The sequence below is a fragment of the Xiphophorus hellerii genome, chromosome 4, assembly GCF_003331165.1.
Source record: "Xiphophorus hellerii strain 12219 chromosome 4, Xiphophorus_hellerii-4.1, whole genome shotgun sequence".
Taxonomy (NCBI): Eukaryota; Metazoa; Chordata; class Actinopteri; order Cyprinodontiformes; family Poeciliidae; genus Xiphophorus; species Xiphophorus hellerii.
Window position 1 is genome coordinate 34,976,164 of NC_045675.1, and position 18,421 is coordinate 34,994,584.

An 18,421-nucleotide genomic window follows, 5' to 3' on the forward strand; every position below is an offset into this window, starting at 1 on the left:
CACTAAGGAAGAAACTGCATTAGGTTTTCTATCACTTTATTATTTCTGCTATATAAAAAAAAATATCAAACCTGTTACAGTTTAATTTACAATTTTTCATGTCTTCATGTCATGGGGTAGATCTCAGCCGGCTGGTGAGAGAAAAAGTGGATATTTTTCTCAAAAAGTTTGGGCTCCCCTGATCTAGAGACTTTACAATCAATTAACTGCTCTATTTAGATTGTTTAAAACAAACAGTTCAAGTAGGTTACCTTGGTGACCCACATAAATTACAGAATCATGTAAATGAGGATAAAGTAAATAATAAAGTTTTTTATAAATAAATAACTACTTTATTTAGAGCAACAGAAAAGTAACAATGCCTGTATTTGTAGAACTGTTCTAGCTGAGTTTGTTTTCCACTTTTCTTATTTCCTTTAGCTTGAATACTTTGCACATGTACAGTTTCCCTGTACAGTAAATTGTTTTGTATGTTAAATGTTTAAATAAATGTGTATTTTAGTCAAGCACATTGGTTCTTTGTCAACATCTGCGAAAGCGTCAGCCCGCTCACTGGACTGATGAGAGGCTTCAAGCTGTCTTTGGGTAACATCTCACTCATTTCACAACATTAGGAAACAAAGGCACTTTTATTTAATCCATCTTCTTCCGAACTCACAGACCCTATTCGCATGCTTGCCATTTCATCACCCAGGATGCACTTGAAATTCTTCAGAAAATTCCTCTCAGTGGTGAGGGTAAAGTGGATCGCCAGGTTCTATTTATTGCGGTCAACAACGGTCAATGTGAATCATAAATAATAACTATGAAAGAAAACAGAGAATCTGATGCTGATTCATGCTGAACAGTGAGAAATCAGTGGTGTGGAAATTTTTCTTTAATAAAAAGTGAGGAAAAACTGAATGACATGATGAATGAAGATGGTGAGCAAATTAATAACAGGAGAGGAGCTAAAGAGGACATAAACTGATCAGAGGATCATGAGGCTGGTGATGAGAGGAAATCCCATCTCATTATTGGGGGGGACAAGAAACATTTCTTAAGAGCAATTTTGGGAGTGAGTCAACAAAGTTGCAGTGAAATGTAACGTAAAATGTGGTTTAAAAAGTTTTTAATGTGTTCAAGCTGCAAGACCAAAAATGATGATAATGCTCAAACATGTATTTTTCTCAGTGAACAACCCATAGAAGTTAAACTAAGATTCAAATGTTATTTAGATATCAGTTTGGTTCAGAGTCACAGATCTGCTACACTTTTACAAAAACTTAAAAGTGTTTTTGGCTCTGACTAAAAACAAGTTTTAATGATGGCAGATTTATTTCAGTCTTTGTTTCTATTGCCTCCTTCATATTGATATTGTTTGTGGGGAGGGACAATATGTCCGGACTCTCCGGGATTTCTGCCCATGCATGGATGTACAGCCAACAAATCTGCAGTAACTGTGTGACGCCATCATGTCAATATGGAGCAGTCTCTTTGAGGAATGTTTCCAGTACCTTGTTGAATCTATGCCACGAAGAATGAAGGCAGTACTAGCAAGGTGTCCCTAATAAAGTGGCCGGTGAGTCTACGTCTTCTATGTCATCACTTGGCATCAGTCAGTTTTATCCTCACCATTGCTCCCTCTCCAATTTCAGATGTTCCGCTGCCCTTTATTCAGTCTGGCAGCCATTTCATGAGATGGAGGATCAACCATTTCAATGATCAAATCATGTCTTTTTTCTTTTACTTCCTATAATTTCTGTTTTCCATCCTCATTACTGTATTCTGTTGGCACACAGAAACATGCAAAGGTTGCCACATCACCAGGCCAGCCATCATTTTGGCAGGAAGCATTTATACTGGACAAGGGTCAAAATCATTGGCCACCGGATTCTTCAAGAGATTTTGGGATTTCAGACATATCAAGGTACCAGCCTGAGTCAGGAGACATCTTCTCAATTCTTAAAAATGTTATTTCCATTGTCTGAATATGTTTTTAAATAAAGAGAAATGCATGTGGTCATTTATAATGAATCACTAAGAGCATAAAGAGTCACTGTATCAAAACTAAACAAGTACAACTGGTAATTGTGTGTATCCTTTATTGGTTTTCACTGATGACACTCGTTTAGCAAAAATCTCAACAGCATTTAAATGATTTAAATATTTATTGGCAATTACAAAATGTAAAAAAAAATAAATCAGTGAGTGATTTCTTTCAAGGTTAAAGATATCAAATACAATTCCCTACAGCCAACATCACTATGAGGACACAACTGCTTTTCTTGTCATGACTCTCATATATGGCCTTCAACATGTCTTTCGACATGTCTTGCATTTTTTGCAAGGTCAGCAGAAAATGGGAAGTGGCTCGTCAGCTTCCCATCTTGAATGCTATTAAAGCTCCTGCTTGAGATTGCTAGCATGATTTCCATTCACATCTGGCGTTTTGCTCTCTGTTTTTCTGCCTTTTTTCTTGATGTTGACTTCATTCTGCTGTGTTTCTTTCGCTTTGTCTTTTTTTGCCATGCTTCCTGGAAACACTTGTCCCTCCACCGTAACATCTGCACACCGCTGTTGAGCCACAAGGAAGTCTTTAACTTCCCAGGCCAAACTGCCGTCTCGCAGCATGAAGATTACTCTGTTTGAGCCCACTACAAACCTGGAAGAACAAACAGAAATAGTGGTATCACTAGTGTGATATACCATATCATATTGTAACATTGTACAATATGATCTCCTGCAATTCCTCCTTCAGACGGTAATTACAGCTCAAGGAAGAGGTGGAGGAGATCAAGCTCTACACAAATTATCTGTCTCATATTGTCACAACATGGTGACAGTTTTAACAAATATGTAAAATATTTTTAAAATAAAAATTACACAACTCAAGTAACATAACTTAACATAACGTAACTTAAGTTACTTAGTACACCGAAACAAGCATGAAGTTGCTATTCATCATGAGATATGTCAAAGATTAAATCATCAGTGACACTCAATGCATCCAAACCAGATGACAATGCTGACCATTCACCTAAAGGTCTAGAAGCTCTTCGTCACATGGAACTGTGCAATAAGTTGCATGACTTTGGACATTACATTGTCCAAAGTCATGCAACTTAAATAATATTTTTGCAGGAGAAAATATTTTTCTCCTGCATATCAACAATAACTGTTGATTAGGGTTACAGTTGAGCAGTTTAACAATGTTTAACAACTGAAAGCAGAATATCAATTATTCACTTTAACAACAGAAGTCTGTATTGTCACACCTCTTCTTAATATTAAAAACATGGATCAACAGAGAAGGACATGGATTTTGAACTACCTGATGTATGAATAGAAAAAACAAAATGGGTGGTGTAGCATGTATGTGGACATGAATTATAAAGTGGTGGAAAAATTTCAGCTGTTGTAGACAAAGTGCATGAATGTTTAATAATTGAAATAAATAGGGAAAAACTGACCAATATAAGCTGTGTCTACAGGACACCAGGTTCTAACCTGGAGGAACTAATGTGAAAAATTGGATTATATTTGTTGGTGGTGATTTTAATTTCAACTTATTAAATCCAATCAAACATAAAGATACAGAGGATTTTAATAACACTATGTTAATAAAGACCCAAAATGTGTAATTTTAGGAAAGAAGCCTAAAGCAGGCTTATTTTATTTCCTATGATAAGCCGTATTTATATTGTTTAGTTGTGCAATGTACAGACAAAAACCAAAAAAATAAAATGAGCAATTTCACATAAGAGTTCAGACTGATGAATGTATAGAGCAGTGTTTCTCAAACTTTTTCAAGTTGAGGATCACTTAACCCATTTAATAAACAGCTAACTTGAAATCCCCTCCAGCCCCCGATAATACATATAATTCAGCCTGAAATAAAAAATGAGTCTCTTAACTCACATATTGTTATTTTCTTTGTCGTTCTGGTGCTGTGACTGGCCATGACAAATCCATGAACACGTCTACTTGGGCATTTTGAGTTATTTACATATTCTGAAAGTGAGTGTAAGCTTGTCAAACACATGAAAATAAAAAAAGGAGTTGGCCGGCCCAAGGCATAAGCAAACTAAGCAGCCGTCTAGGGCCCCAGGGTCACTAAGGGGCCCCTCAGCAGAGCTAATTACTATTTTTTTTTTTTATAATTTCCATGTCAAAAACACAATTGAAGAACACAATTTCACTATGAAGTGATATGTTTTTACAATAATATATTAATGAGATATATTATATTGATGCATGTAGAAATCATTATGTACTATTAAGTACATAAATATTTCCTACATTAAAAAAATGTTTGTTAGGACTTTCTGCGTGTTTATTCAGATCCTATCAATGAAGGAAAAACATATTAACCAAAAAATCTCCAGACCTTCAGTCCAGGGGCGGTTCTAGACGGGGGCCAACAGAGGAACCAAAGAAATTATACTAAATAAATATCTTTTGTTAATATTCAGTGGTGGATTTTTTTAACCTTCACATTTTTACTTTAACAATGAATTAAACATTATAGTACATTTAGCTGCTGTATGGAGATAGGATCACACTTTCCACCTGCTAGATCAGGATCTGCAACCTCAAATCTCTGAAGATGCAAGTGGCTCTTTGGTTCACTCAATATATCAAATAATGAAATATTGCTCTGTTTTTTTTTTTTATTTTATTTTTTTAATCATTCTTCCTTTAGTGTCTCCATAAAAAAACACTAACTCCAATGGCCCCTGTGTAAATTTGGGCCAGAACCAGCTTTCAAAGAAATCAGTAAAGATCATTCTAGCTATATGTAGGCAGACTTGTATCATCAGCACCTTTATTCAGATGGCAATTTGATATCTGCAAATTAAATTTCCCATTTTTTGCAATGGGCATTTTAAGTGGTATTGTAGTACTTAATTTAGTATTATTTTTGTGATATTTACTAATGGAAATTAATGGAAAGAGTACTTTGTAGTTGTTCAGTACAAAATGTTGTACGTGTTCCAAAGGTTGTGATAACAGAATATTTTCCATATTCGACCGTTTCTTTGTTTTTTAATGACCAAAAAATTTAAAGCCATCCATCATTTGACAGGTTATAATTCACACCCTTGAATGGTGCACATGCGCAGATATTATAGTTTTTACGCTTATCCCAGAGGCAACTAAAATCAATCAATAAGAAAAATCCTTTCTGAATTTCATCTCATTGACAGTGAACTAAATGAGTCTTTCTGACCAGGAGCTGACAGCATGTTGAAGAGTTATGGACCGGACGCTTTGGAGCGTCTGGTTAGGAAGCACATTTCAAACCTTTGGTTGAAATGGCTCCTTTAATTCAAGTCTCCATTCTAGACCAGAGAAAACTAAAGAGAATGCAATGTTGAGCTAATCCATTTGTAGTCTAAACAGAGGAGCTGGCAGTTTATCTTGAGGAAATAAATAAAGGTGCAGAAGTTAATTAGACCGTAATATGTGCAGTCTAATTAACTGCACAACCAATGCGGACGCAGCTCCACCACTATGAAGAATTGAACTCAACTCATCCTGTGAATTTAACAAATGGAGCTGGAAGAAGGAGAGTGGAACTCAGGAAGAGGATAAAAAGCTAGCAGAGCTCAAATGGTTTGATTGGGATCAGTTTGGATCAGACAGATCCAACTGAATTAACGCAGATTTCTCTGCAGATGCAACCAGGAGGAATTTGTGAGGCTGTGCGTTCAGACCCCAGCAGGAAGTGCTTTTAATTTAAGTAGAGTTGTTTAATTTCATTTACTATAACTTATTGGGGCCACAGTCAGTGGTTTTTGTCTCTATGGAGAAAAAGTTAGATGCCTTTATCTGCTTTATGTGCGACAGGATCTGGATTCATGGTTCAACTAGGTGAATATTAACAAAACCGCATAAAAATGTGGCTAAATAGCCAATGTTAATATGGTTATAATTTGACAGGTAAAAATTGAACATGACCATTTTTTTAATGCTGTCTGTCAAAATGACAGAGCACAAAAAAGTCTAGTGCGACCTCTGATGTGTGCAAAATATTTGGATAAATAATGGGTAAGTCTGATCCTGGTCCTTAGCCTTGTTAATTACTCTTGTTGCTCTTTTTAGAAGTTTGAAGTTCGATTAGTGACTGTTGTGTTGTTTTGTAATTAATTTCCCAAACCTCTCTGAGGTAAAACTAAGGAACAGTACAGAATGTTAGGGTTAGGCTGTTCCTGTGTCTGTGAGTAGAAAGGTGTTTGGTACTGAAACTATGATAGACTCACTTCAAGAACTGTGAACTGAAATAGTAAAACCTCGACTCACAATGCCTACTTCTCCATAGATGGACAAACATTCTTGTTTAAAGAAAAAAGGCCAACAGCCACATAACATTCAGATAAAAATAATGGTAATGCAATTTCTAAGTATGATTTTCAAATAAGTTAATGACTAGTTGCTACTAGTCATTAACCTGAACTTGTACCTAGATAATAAACTGGTTTTAGGTTTATTAATCTTATGAATTTAGTAAAATGTTCTTCAAATGACTGGAAATGAGTAATTTTATTTTAATTCCTGGGGGGAACATGACCCAGATCCCACTAAGACTGTCACTCCAAAGCTTGTGTGTCACTAATGTTAGCAGATGTTGGCAGGTACGATGTAGTCTTGAAATTATGTTACAAACTGAAACAGAATTTTCAGTTTGAAACTGAAAATTATTATGTAAAGTAAAGTAAAATTACCAACTGGTAATTTTACTTTACGTGATTGATTTTACTTTTTAAGGGTATATGTTTGAGTAAAATTAATATTGTTCTTTTATTCTATGAACTACTGACAACATGTCTCCGAAATTCCAAGCAAATATTTTGTGGTCTCTAAATTTTTCTGTACTGTATGTAGTTGTTAACAGTTTAAGTTGGACAAAACTATTTTATTTTGTATGTATATGAATGTATGTAAATAAACAATGAGAATTAGAAAAAAGTAGCAACGAATATCTTCTCCTGGGTCTTAGCCCTGCTTTGGGCTAAGCACCCTAAAGGTCAGATCCTAGAATCGCCTCTGGTTGAGTCTATGTAAAATTCTGACAAGAACAGAATTTACTGTGTGATTACCTCTGAACATCATAGTTGGCGTTGAAGAGGCTTCCCTGCCACAAGCCTGTGATCTCCTCAGTCTCCTTCTCACTGGGATTTCCAGACACAGTTGCAAAGACCATCAGAGTCCTGCCTTTCTTTGACATCTTAAGAAGGTCCTCTGGCTTGGAGGGATCCACCTTGGAGAAATCAACGGGTGGAGGAGACCGTCTGTGCTCAGGAAGGTCCCCTTCTTCAATATCGTCATCTTTCTGTATGACAGAGAGTCTATCTTTAACTCATGAATTACCCTAGTGGTCTGAATTATAAATTATTCTTTACTTTGCAATTTCCTCCTGTGCTGAGGATTTAAATTTAGTTCCATTAAACAAGCTTCAGGAGGTAACAATTTGTAGTGGCCAGTTGGCCCCACAGAGTACATAGACACTGGTTTTACTAAATTCGCTGACAGTGAAGAACTCTCTTCAATTCAAACAATTTCATGTATATAGTAACACCTCCCAACAAAGGGCTACTGTAGCACCCGTTCCCCCGAACCAGGCAGTTGTACATCCTGAAAACTCTAACTGCCACCACCATCAAATTCTTCATGTTGTCTGATGGTGATGGGTGATATAAACCCGCTTTTTCTGTTAGATTATTATTGATCACTATATTTTCTTTGAAAATTGTATCAAGCAACGGTTACTAAGGAAGTTTTATTAGTCCTGGACACATAACAAGCAGGCTAACATTTAAATGTAAACCAGGAAGTTCACAAACCTCCCACTGTTCCAGAAGCCGCGCCATATCCGCGTCATTATAGTCTCGAATGTCCTTCTTTTTCTTAGGTTTACCTGTACTGTCTGTTGCTGAAATATATAGCAAACATGTACAGAGCAGAATAACTACAAATGCCAACTTGCAGAAAGACGCCATGTTTACAGATGGTGTGCTGTGATTGGTCACAAATCAACCGGTCACGAGCCAACAGGGGCGTGTCAGAGATGGCGCACAACCGGGGCTACAAGATTTCAAAATAAAGCTGACTTTGTGACTCTTATCAGTTTGTTCATAAAATAAGTTTGTTCATGTCATAGTAGAGAGAGACAGAGAGAAAGAAACAAAGAGAGAGGAAAAAAGAGAGAGTGAGAGAGAAAAAGAGAGTGAAACCACCTCGAAGATCTGTGTTTCCATCAAATCCAATCAAATCTCTCTAATACCTGGTGGCCAGTAACAACTTTTAATTGAGTTGATCTTGAATCCATTTTTATTGTTACTCCTCATGTGTTACAGTTACAGAGAAACACTTAAATTAGGTCATTTAGATATTGACAAGGAAGAAAAAGCCTTGTCTGATCACTCATCAAAGTTCTTCAGTACCAAAGTTCAGTATTGTGTCCCTGCTTTTCTGATTAATGCTCTCCTCCAGTTTAGGTCACCTGTATCAAATTCCAGTCCAGGGTCAGTGTCCTGCAACTTTTAGATGTCTCTCTGCTTCAGTACACGTGGCTCCAATATAAGCTCATTAGCAGAGTTATGTAGATATTGACTGCATGCTAAATGAGGGAGTTTTGGCACTTTATGCACGTATTTAGGGCAAGGGACAAATCTAAAAGTAGCAGGACTCTGGCTGATGAGGACTGCAGTTTAAGACCACTTCTTTAGATAGACAGTCCTCTATGTTCAGATTATGGATTGAACAGAACTCTGGGAAATATTCAAAGGTGAAAGATGAAGTAATAAAAAAAATGAACAAAAGTCCTGATCTTTATGGGAGCGTGCAGGTTTCTTTAAGATGTTGTTCAAAGTTGAGCCCCCGCCCTCCAAAGGTCTCTGCACGGCCCTGTTGGTGACTGAGTTTTTTTTGTCAGGCTTAAGTGACAAAAGTAGGAAAAAGCCTGATTCTCTTGGCCATTAAAGAAACAACACAAAATTGTGTAAAGAAGAACTCTACGCAAGACCTTGTTTATTTATTTTCCTTTTTTTAGCTGCTGATTGAGCTGAAAGTTACAACCTTGACATGATTATATGAGCTGTTTTACCAAAAAATCGGACAGAAGCGGCGTAAAAATGAACGAACCCTCTCTGGCTGCGCGCTCCTGACACAGGGGAACAGATTTTTGCACAAGACCTCCCCTGCTAAATTCCTCTGGAGTCAAGGCTCACATAAGCCAACACTCAAAGTCAAATCTGAAGGTTCTGTTGTCAACCTGTCTGACAAAAACAAGAATATAAAAAACAAAACCATGCAATGTAGTTTGATTAAAAACACAAATATGTAAAGCCTGCAGTGTCTATTAGCTACTCGCCTAGACACAGAACATTACTAATTGTGTGGCCCTGCATAAAACCCCCACATCAGCACATGCTAAATTATCAAAAACAATCAATTTAAAAAGTTTCCTCCAAACCTACCACAACTGTCAAATAATGGGACATGCCACACAGCGCTCCTCCAAAATAAAAGAAAGCTTTGCTTCATTCTGGGAGAGTATGTTAGACAGTCAAGGGGATCCTCAAAGTGTTATCTATATGGCCCAACAATGTTCAGTCTGGATCTGCTGAACCCAATCCAAACACAGCTTGTGTTGGACTCTTTCCTTTATGGAGTCAGGAAATGATGGAGGGATTGATCAAATCTGATAAATTTAGCATTTTGTCAGTGTTTAAAACTTACCCAATCTGCCATACAGGTGCACAAGGTGTTCCCCTGCGGACTGGCAGCTCAAGAGGGAACCATTCAAAAAGGAGATGTGGTTTTGTCCATTAATGGTCTAACACTGTGTGGTGTCAAACACATGGATGCCACTGCTATTTTACATCAGACCCGTAATCAAACTTTGGCTGTGGTAGTCATCTGCAAGAGAACTAACGAAGAGGAGAAAGATGGAGGAAACAGGATGGGAGAGGAAAGTGAGTCTCACTAAACTTATCTTCATCTCTGGGATTTAACTAGCTTTTATTCCAATTATGTTTAAATGTTACTTTGTCACAGCAGTGGAACAGGAAACCCCACTGAGTGTTGATGTGGAGAAAGGTTCTGGTGGAATTGGCTTTCTTTTTAAAGCAACTTTCACATGAAAGTGAAAAGCACTATTCTAAGAATAGTCAAAAGCTTTAAAATCTAACCAACTGATCACTATTTTGCAAAGAAACATATACTGTGGCTCTGTGGGTCTTGTGATCGGAAGGTTGCAGGTTCGATTCCAGCTTCCTCCTGCCACATGTCAATGTGTCCCTGGGCAAGATACTAACCCCCTGTTGCCTATTTGTACCGCATCGGTGTATAAATGTGTGTTTGTGAATGTAAGGTGCTTTCAGTGATCAAAATAATTGGAAAAGCGCTATATAAGTTCAGTTTATTTACAATTTCAGAAGTGTAGAACATGATAATTAATACATATTAATCTAAGCTTCCCCTGCGCCCTGAAAGACTCACGTTTTATTATTCTTTTTTAATCTTAGTATTTTTTTTATAGTCAGATCAACAGTAAGACTTTCAATTTCTAATTAAAAAAAAATAGGCATTTTGAATTTTAAATGAGACCAAGAAAAAAGATGATTCAATATTCCTTCTCCGCCTCCTTTGAGTTCAGGCCAAAGTGTTGCACAGTTTCTGCAGCTGTCTGGCCCGTCAGCTCTTATTTTTAAAAACACTAACTTCCGGTCTATTGCTAGGCTAGCGCCGCTGTTGACGCCCAGAGGCTGAGCCACAGCGGCAGGCTTTAAACTAAAAGTGCTTGTGAAGCCATCGAACATCCAACAGATGATCTTCGCCAAAGTCAGACAATAACGACTCACTGTCTTGTTGGAAAGTAAGATCAACGAGGAGGATTTTTTGTGTGCTTCGTTTGCTGAAACTTTGTCCGGACCAACAGCCTCTCAGCGGACCACACCCTCCCTGCTTCCTCATAGTAATGCAGCGGGAGCGCGCAGGATTACTTTGGATCTCTGGGAATAACACCGAACTTCCTTTTCGCATTTTTACGATGTTGTGGTTCTAGAACAGGTCATCTATGGACTGAAATAGCACCGAGTAGCATGGACAGCAGCAAGTCCCTGCAGAGGAAATGTGGGGCTGCACCGGGTCCAGGCTCAAACTGGAAGGAGCGGAGGAGGAGCGCAGAGTAACTGACGGATGATGCCGAAGCATCCGGAGCAGCCGATAGCTTCGAACCCAGGGCTCAGTTTGAGAAGGAAGAGGTTAAAAACAGACTGAAAGAGTTTTTTTTTGTTGTTGTTGTTGTTGTTTGTTGCCCTCTTCTCGTTGGAACTGCTAAAACAATGGTGCTGGAGAGCGAGCCCAAAGTCCCCGCTGTCCTGAAGAGCTGCACGGAGGGAGCCCGGATCGGAACCAGCATGAACAGGTCACTCTCACTGTGGACAAGTTTGCGGTCCAGTTACAAGCCTCATGTTGGAGCAAAATGCTTGTAACTTAGAAACACTGCAAAAGACTGTTAGCTAATGTTGAGCTGTGCTTTGTGAGAGTTCTGTAGCTAAAGGAGAGGAGAAAACATGTGGAACTGCAGTGTGTGTGTTCTGGAGATCGGGAGGAAACTGTGTGATTTTTATTCCACCAGAACCTGCGACTACACTTCTGATAATAACAGATAGTTTTGTTTGGGGCATTTAATTAGAAGCAAGTTTCAAGTTAAGTGTGTAGAATCTGTTTCACTGAGAAGTGCTAGAGACCCTGTTCTGTTAATACACTTGTTACTGTTATTATCATTATTTTACAATCAATATCCCAGGCACTCAGCTGGGAATAAGCCATATCAAATGAAAAGGTTTGATCCTAAATCATCTTAATATCCAGTGCAGTAATTGCGTAGATGTCTTTACACTCAGCTCACAGTCCTGAGGAGAAAACTTTATCTACAAATGCTGAGCTGTACATGAAGGAACTTCAAGGAAGACTGTTTGACAAGTTTGTAAAAAAAAAACCCCAAAGAAAATAAAAGAGCATTTAACCTGAAAAATGCAGCAGTAGAAAGCTTGAAATAAGCAAAGCTTTCACCTTCATCATTATGGCTAGCAGCGGCTCTGGCAGATCCACTTGTGAGGGATCAAGCAGCCCACTGAGTGGCAGTGTGCAGCAGAGGAAGCGGCTCTCCTTCATCTGTGATGCATGTAAGGCCAAAGTGCAGATGGTGGCTGACCTGCTGTTGCTGTCCAGTGAGACCCGGCCGGTCCTGACCTCTGAAGGTGTTGCACTGGCTGACACCTTTGACCAGTGCCGTGACACAGTCATTGCCAGAACTAAAGAGCTCTCCATTCTCACCCACGACATCCAGTGCCAGCTTAACATGGGTCGCTTTACAGAGGTGGGGGACCGCCTCCTGGAGATGGCCGACTTGGTGGTTTCTCTGACTGAGTGCTCGACGCATGCTGCCTACCTGGCAGCTGTGGAGAACCCTGGCTCACAGCCCTGTCTGTCGGGTTTAGTTGATCGCTACAAGGTGACACGCTGCCGACATGAGGTGGAACAGAGTTGCAGCATCCTCCGAGTTTCTCCCCTGGCAGATCTCACCCCTCAGGTTCTTCTTGAGCTTTCCCAAAACATCTCCACCAATCTCAAGACTCTGACGGATATCTCATTGCTAGCCAGTGAGAGATCCAGGGACCGCTTTGCTAAAGAGCAGTTCAAGTTGAGTGTGAAGAGCATAAGCACAAGTGGCACTGCCTTCCTGGCCTGCATTAAAGAAGTTAAAACCCAGCCCAGTGAGCTGACCAGAAATCGATGCATCCTTTTTAGTGCTGCTCTGGTCCAGGCGGTCAGCGCCTTGGTTGGGTTTGCCACAGAGCCTCAGTTCCTGGGAAGAGCTGCAAGTGTCTCAGCCGAAGGAAAGGGGGTACAAACTGCAGTGTTGGGGGGGGCCATGAGTGTGGTCTCAGCCTGCGTCCTCCTCACTCAGGGCCTGCGAGACGTCGCTCAGCATCTTGAGAGCAGCTCCAAAATGGCAGACTACCGAGAGCGTCTGCGTAACTCAGCATGTGCCGTGTCTGACGGCTGCACTCTGCTCACTCAAGCACTAAGAGAACGATCTTCTCCCAGGGCTCTGCCACCAGTAAACTCTCATTCTGTGAATTAGTTCAGGTAATGGCTGCTTGCCCTCTCGCCTCCTTTTTGTTTTGTGACCCAGCAAAGAGGCTCACCTGGATCACCCCTGTTCCAATGTTTCCACCATCGGATTTGGAGCAGCCTTATCGGGGTGTGTTTGCATGTGTAGGTGAGATTGGTGGGTGGCTCAAGTGTGTTTGAGTGTACCAAGTCACTGAAACAACCACTACAGGGTTTGTGCTGTGCTGGATGTGGCTTGAACCTTGTCAACGTGACCTCCGTGATCCAGGGTCAGCTGACCGCTCACCCCCAGCCAACGGACCGCAGCTTCAGACTGGAAATTTTACCTCAGTGAAGACAAAAGCTGGAGTGATGGATGTAGCCTCACTCGCTTCTGGACATATTTGGCTATATGTTCTGCATCAGATTGGAGGAAATGTTTCAGTGCTTGTATTTTTTTAAACAAGTGTGAATCTAAAATTGTCAAAAAGCTGCTGTGAGTGTGTGCTGTAGGTTTTACACTATTTACCAGACTTCCTATAGTACTTTGAAGTGTTTTGACCTTGCATGTAATGGAGTATTTATTTCAGCTAATAAAACAGTTGTTTTTGACAACCTATTTTTGGTTAATAGTATTTGACTAAAAATTTTTCAGAGGGAGAGAGAGAGAAACAGAGACAGGATTATTTTTAAAAAAAACCATGAGCATAAAGTATGAAATATAGACTTCATCCAATAATTTAAAGAGACTTTAAGTATGACAATCTTTAAAGCCCTTTTTAAGGTGTGTACCTTAGTTAAAGGTTTTTATGTATGAGTTTAAATTAGTTCATGGGAATAAATTGTAGCAGTTTTGACTTTTGCTAATAATTCCAATAAGACCAGCACAAGACAGCTTCTTTTACTTAAAAAAATAAAATGGGAGGTTTTTTTTTAAAATTACAACAGAAATTTTCCTACAGTAGATATTTGCCAGAACTTACGAGTCTTCTCCTTTTCCAAAGGTCAGATAACATTTGTGGCTCTAAATGAGTTTTGTTAAGCTGGACTTAGAACAAAAATGTCTCTTTGGATTGTAAAGGTTGTAGCACCTGGCCTAGTTTTTATTGGGTGATTGTTGATTTGCTCCCATTTACTAAACTGATCCAAAGAGCTTCAGAATAAAGAGAGCAGTTTCAGTCAAATTCACAACAATAGCAAAAAGCATATTCATAAATAAAAAATTGAAACAGTAGCAATAAATAAATAAGGTATCCAGTTTTATATACTTAAATTATATTCTGCATGCTGGAAACAAGGATGTAAAAATCTATGGTGTAGGTAATAGAAGCTGAGCTCAGATCGTAGATGAATGATTTTGAAACATTGTAGCTGAGATGTTGGAACTGGAAACAATGTCATTGTGACTTGTCTATGATTCAGTGAGAATGACAGAACATCATAAATGACACAGATAATGTTTCTTATTTGAAATTTTAAAAATGGCCATTTAGAATCATTAATCTGAATAACTAATGAATAGATGAAAATATTCATTGGAAAGAGTGAAATAAAATAAAGCAGAACCCACATTTACCATCACAAACCAGTGTTTCCCCTACCATTATCCAGGTGGGGGGCCCCACGATGAACAATGAGAGTATCAGCAGGACTAACTGTTATTTCTGTTACTAAAACAAAGTACCTATTCTGCAAACATTGCAGTTTCCTGGTGGATCGCCAATATTTAAAAAGCCTGATTTGCTTCTGTACTAAATATAGCAACAAAGTTGCAAAGTTGACAACAGTTGTGAAATGTAGTCTTCTCAGACCTTTGCAGTGGTAAAAAAGATCGGTCGATGAGATGGGCTGTAACTATGGACCGATTGTCGATCACCCAAACTTAAAGAAACAAGCCCATCAGTCTGCGTACCCAACCCACCTGCCCCAAAGGCCAAGTCCTGACAGAGACACAGCAAACCCTTTACGTATCCTTATATTTAGTTTGATGCATTATTTGAGGTGGGCCACTATTGTACCTAAAAATCTAATCACAGATGACCTGCGTTTGATCCAGAATACTGCTCACTGTATTAAAATTTCCCAGTATAAAATTCCTACTCACAAACAGTTTAGATGGTGGTTGATGGTAAAGATGTTCTAAGTAAGGAATATTTTTATTTATAACATTTGGTAGTTTTACTTAGTTTATCCAGATGCACATTTTCAAATGAGTATTCCAGTTTTCTAGGTTTTGTACTCTGCTTTCAATGCAGTCTGATAAAGTTTATCTTGCCTGAAGTGGTCGGATATTAACAACAGAAGAAATACTGTAGCATTAGCCCATAAATATTTTCTATAATGCAGACATTAAGAGGAAACTGGAAATAGATAAATAAAGAGGACAAAAATGAAACAAAGAGGGTCATTATGTTACCCACATGGATATGCATTGGTTGCTGTTGGATACCACAGAACCCAACAGCATTGGACGTTTCCTGAATTATAGCGTGAAGTAAAATGTGAACAAAAGTGTGGATGAGTCAAGTTGAGGTTCATTTAGAGACTCCAGATTAATGACTGTGGGTGAGACAAGGCTGCATCTCAGTGGGCCATGACTGGACTATCTTAAAATGAAAGAATGACACATGTGAGTGATGAAATTAGAGGCAGATACAGTGCCTATATTAAAGCATGGTGTGATTTGGCACTATATAAATAAACTGAATTGAATGTTGGAAAATACACATTCTCTGAAGAAAAACTTGTTTTGCAGATGGAAACAGATTATTTATGCTGCAGTCACTTTATGTTCCAAGCCTTCCACAGGCCTGTTGCCAAGAAATGTCTCAACAGTCTGGATGGACATGGACTGTCAGTGGAGTTGGTGTGTTTGTTCATTGTTTGGTGTCTACAGAGTCTGCATCCATCTGCTGAGATATGGATGTTATTGAAAATATAACTTTTCAGTAACATTTTGAAAAGTAAAATGCAACTAAAGAACTCAGTGTTCTTTAGTCCTAATGCTGTAATGGTAGCCAGAAATACTGATGAACCAGTGAATGGACCTTCTGTATACATGGTATACTTATTATCATCATTTGAGTCTTCATCCCCTGTCCGAAGAACAAACTGTATTATATAAAAACTTCAAATTAGAATAGATTTTTTTTACAAGACCCAGTTTTGAAAATCTTTTTTTTTTTTTTTTAAAAAAGAGACATTTATAAAGTTGCAACTGAAAAAAATATGTTTAGCTGTCTCAATATTTAGTCACAAAACTCATAGGAATTGGTACTTAAATTGAATTTATTTTGCAGAAAGATAAACTTAAACAATTTTTAAACAAATTTCTTTTATTTTTTGTGAGAGTGGAGAAGAAAGATATTTGGTTCTTATTCTCTTTAGCGATATCATTTTTATACAAATGGGTATCAGGGTGGAGAAGAACATTGATGTCAGAGTGTTCCTTATGAATTTCTCTTTTTCTGTCTATAAAATCACAGTCATTTATAATCAAAGATGTTTCCTTTGCCGTACTGTTGCAGTTTAGGTACGGTCCACATTAATAAAACACTTTCAAATCACATCAAAGTCACTTGCTACTACAATGATATGTCATTTTCCTTCTTTGTTGTTTCAAAAATCTTCAGACAGAAGTGATTAGAAAAAATGTGATGTTTGGTGTAACATTCTGAAATGCTAGAAGGAGAATGAAGCCGTCTCACTGTTCTGTCTTCAGCCAAACATGTATAAATAATGCAGCTAGTGTTGGTTTGCTTCTCTCAGGTTTCTTCTACTTACACGAAAAGCTAATATAACATAGCAAAACAACTTGTTTTCATTATTATATTAAATAAAATGTAAAAAATAACTTAAACTGCAGATCTTTAAACCAATGTTGGCTACTCTCACCTCAAGCTTCACATGTTTAACTTTAACTTTTCACTTTAAGCTTAGGTTTTTATCTGCCTGCAACTGCATGACCTCAATCTGACCAACAACATTCTTCTCAACCTGTTGAGCTATTATTGTATCTTAATTTGATTTATTGTCTTTCTGTCTCCTCCTCCTCCTCCTCCTCCTCCTGCAGTTAGCCCATTCAGAGGTGATCTCAGAATGAGCTGCAGTCTCCTTCTGAAATGTGGTGACATATGAGAACAAGGTTGCATTAATGTGTGTAGGATTGGAGCCATACCTGTTTGCATCAGCTGCACATCACTGTCCAACTCATACATCTTTACTTCAACTGCTGCAAGTTTTTTTCTCAACATGACTTCAAGGCTATTTATCTCCATACTTTAATAAGACCATACTTGTACAATGAACATCACAAAATGTCGACTAGTAAAACACACATGAGCTGAGAATTTAGCTGACACTTTGTTGCTTTGTGCTGATTTTATGAATAAAGTACACAATGAACAGTATAAAATGCACACTAAGTAATTAGTGTAATTAGTAATTACACTAGTAAGGCTGCTAAGTAACTTTGTGTGTGCATAGATGTTTGTGGTCTTGAAGTTACAAATATTTAGTTGATCATTCCATATGAGCCGTGTGTTTATCATAAATCACTAATAAGTCATATTAGTGATTTACTATAAACAAAGTGCAGTCAGAACTTTGATGAAGTCATCTGACTTTAAAAGAAAAAACTGAAAAAAATGAGCTAGAAAAGTCAGGAAAATCCTAGATGTTCATTAAAGGAATTAAAAAATTTGTCAGGCATTGATGGCCTCCTCCTCTTTTGGTTTTCCTTCTTGTCTCAGATGGGTGTCTGATTGCTGCTGTAATCAATCAATCAAATTTTATTTGTATAGCACATTTCAGCAGCAAGGCATTTCAAAGTGCTTTACATCATTACAAACACAGAAACACAATGCAACATAGAATCAACAATCAAAACACAGCATTAAGTCAGGTTCCATCAATAAATTTGTAATTGATTACATTTCAAATACAATTCTAAACAGGTGGGTTTTTAGTTGAGATTTAAAAGAAGTCAGTGTTTCAGCTGTTTTACAGTTTTCTGGAAGTTTGTTCCAAATTTGTGATGCATAGATGCTGAAAGCTGCTTCTCCTCGTTTGGTTCTGGTTCTGGGGATGCAGAGCAGAACCAGAACCTGAGAGGTCTGGAAGGTTGATACAACAACAGCAGATCTTTAATGTATTGTGGTGCTAAGCCGTTCAGTGATTTGTAAACTAACAACAGTATTTTAAAGTCTATTCTTTGAGCTACAGGGAGCCAGTGGAGGGACTTTAAAACTGGTGTTATGTGCTCCATCTTCCTGGTGTTAGTGAGAACGCGAGCAGCAGCGTTCTGGATCAGCTG

The 18,421-nt window shown here is 38.3% G+C and overlaps 2 protein-coding genes across 2 annotated transcripts; one reads left to right on the top strand and one right to left on the bottom strand.

Annotated features, from left to right (window-relative positions):
* Window positions 1–2,067: 2,067 nt before the first annotated feature.
* Window positions 2,068–8,007, bottom strand: mesd (mesoderm development LRP chaperone). Its single transcript, XM_032561537.1, has 3 exons — window positions 7,827–8,007; window positions 7,083–7,315; window positions 2,068–2,644 (listed from the first exon to the last, which is right to left on the bottom strand). The coding sequence occupies exons 1-3, from the start codon at window positions 7,980–7,982 to the stop codon at window positions 2,380–2,382; spliced, it is 654 nt and encodes a 217-aa protein (XP_032417428.1). The 5' UTR covers window positions 7,983–8,007; the 3' UTR covers window positions 2,068–2,379.
* A 2,694-nt stretch (window positions 8,008–10,701) lies between these two features.
* Window positions 10,702–13,726, top strand: tlnrd1 (talin rod domain containing 1). Its single transcript, XM_032561205.1, has one exon. It carries the CDS (start codon window positions 12,074–12,076, stop codon window positions 13,136–13,138), a length of 1,065 nt encoding a protein of 354 aa, XP_032417096.1. The 5' UTR covers window positions 10,702–12,073; the 3' UTR covers window positions 13,139–13,726.
* Window positions 13,727–18,421: the final 4,695 nt, after the last annotated feature.

Excerpts from the sequence above, each read along its gene's own strand:
- tlnrd1 (XM_032561205.1), top strand. The coding sequence starts at position 12,074 with ATGGCTAGCAGCGGCTCTGGCAGATCCACTTGTGAGGGATCAAGCAGC.
- mesd (XM_032561537.1), bottom strand. The coding sequence starts at position 7,982 with ATGGCGTCTTTCTGCAAGTTGGCATTTGTAGTTATTCTGCTCTGTACA. Across the intron at positions 7,316-7,826 it reads GGCTTCTGGAACAGTGGGAG|AAAGATGACGATATTGAAGA; the intron begins GTTTGTGAACTT and ends TCTGTCATACAG. Across the intron at positions 2,645-7,082 it reads GCCAACTATGATGTTCAGAG|GTTTGTAGTGGGCTCAAACA; the intron begins GTAATCACACAG and ends TTGTTCTTCCAG.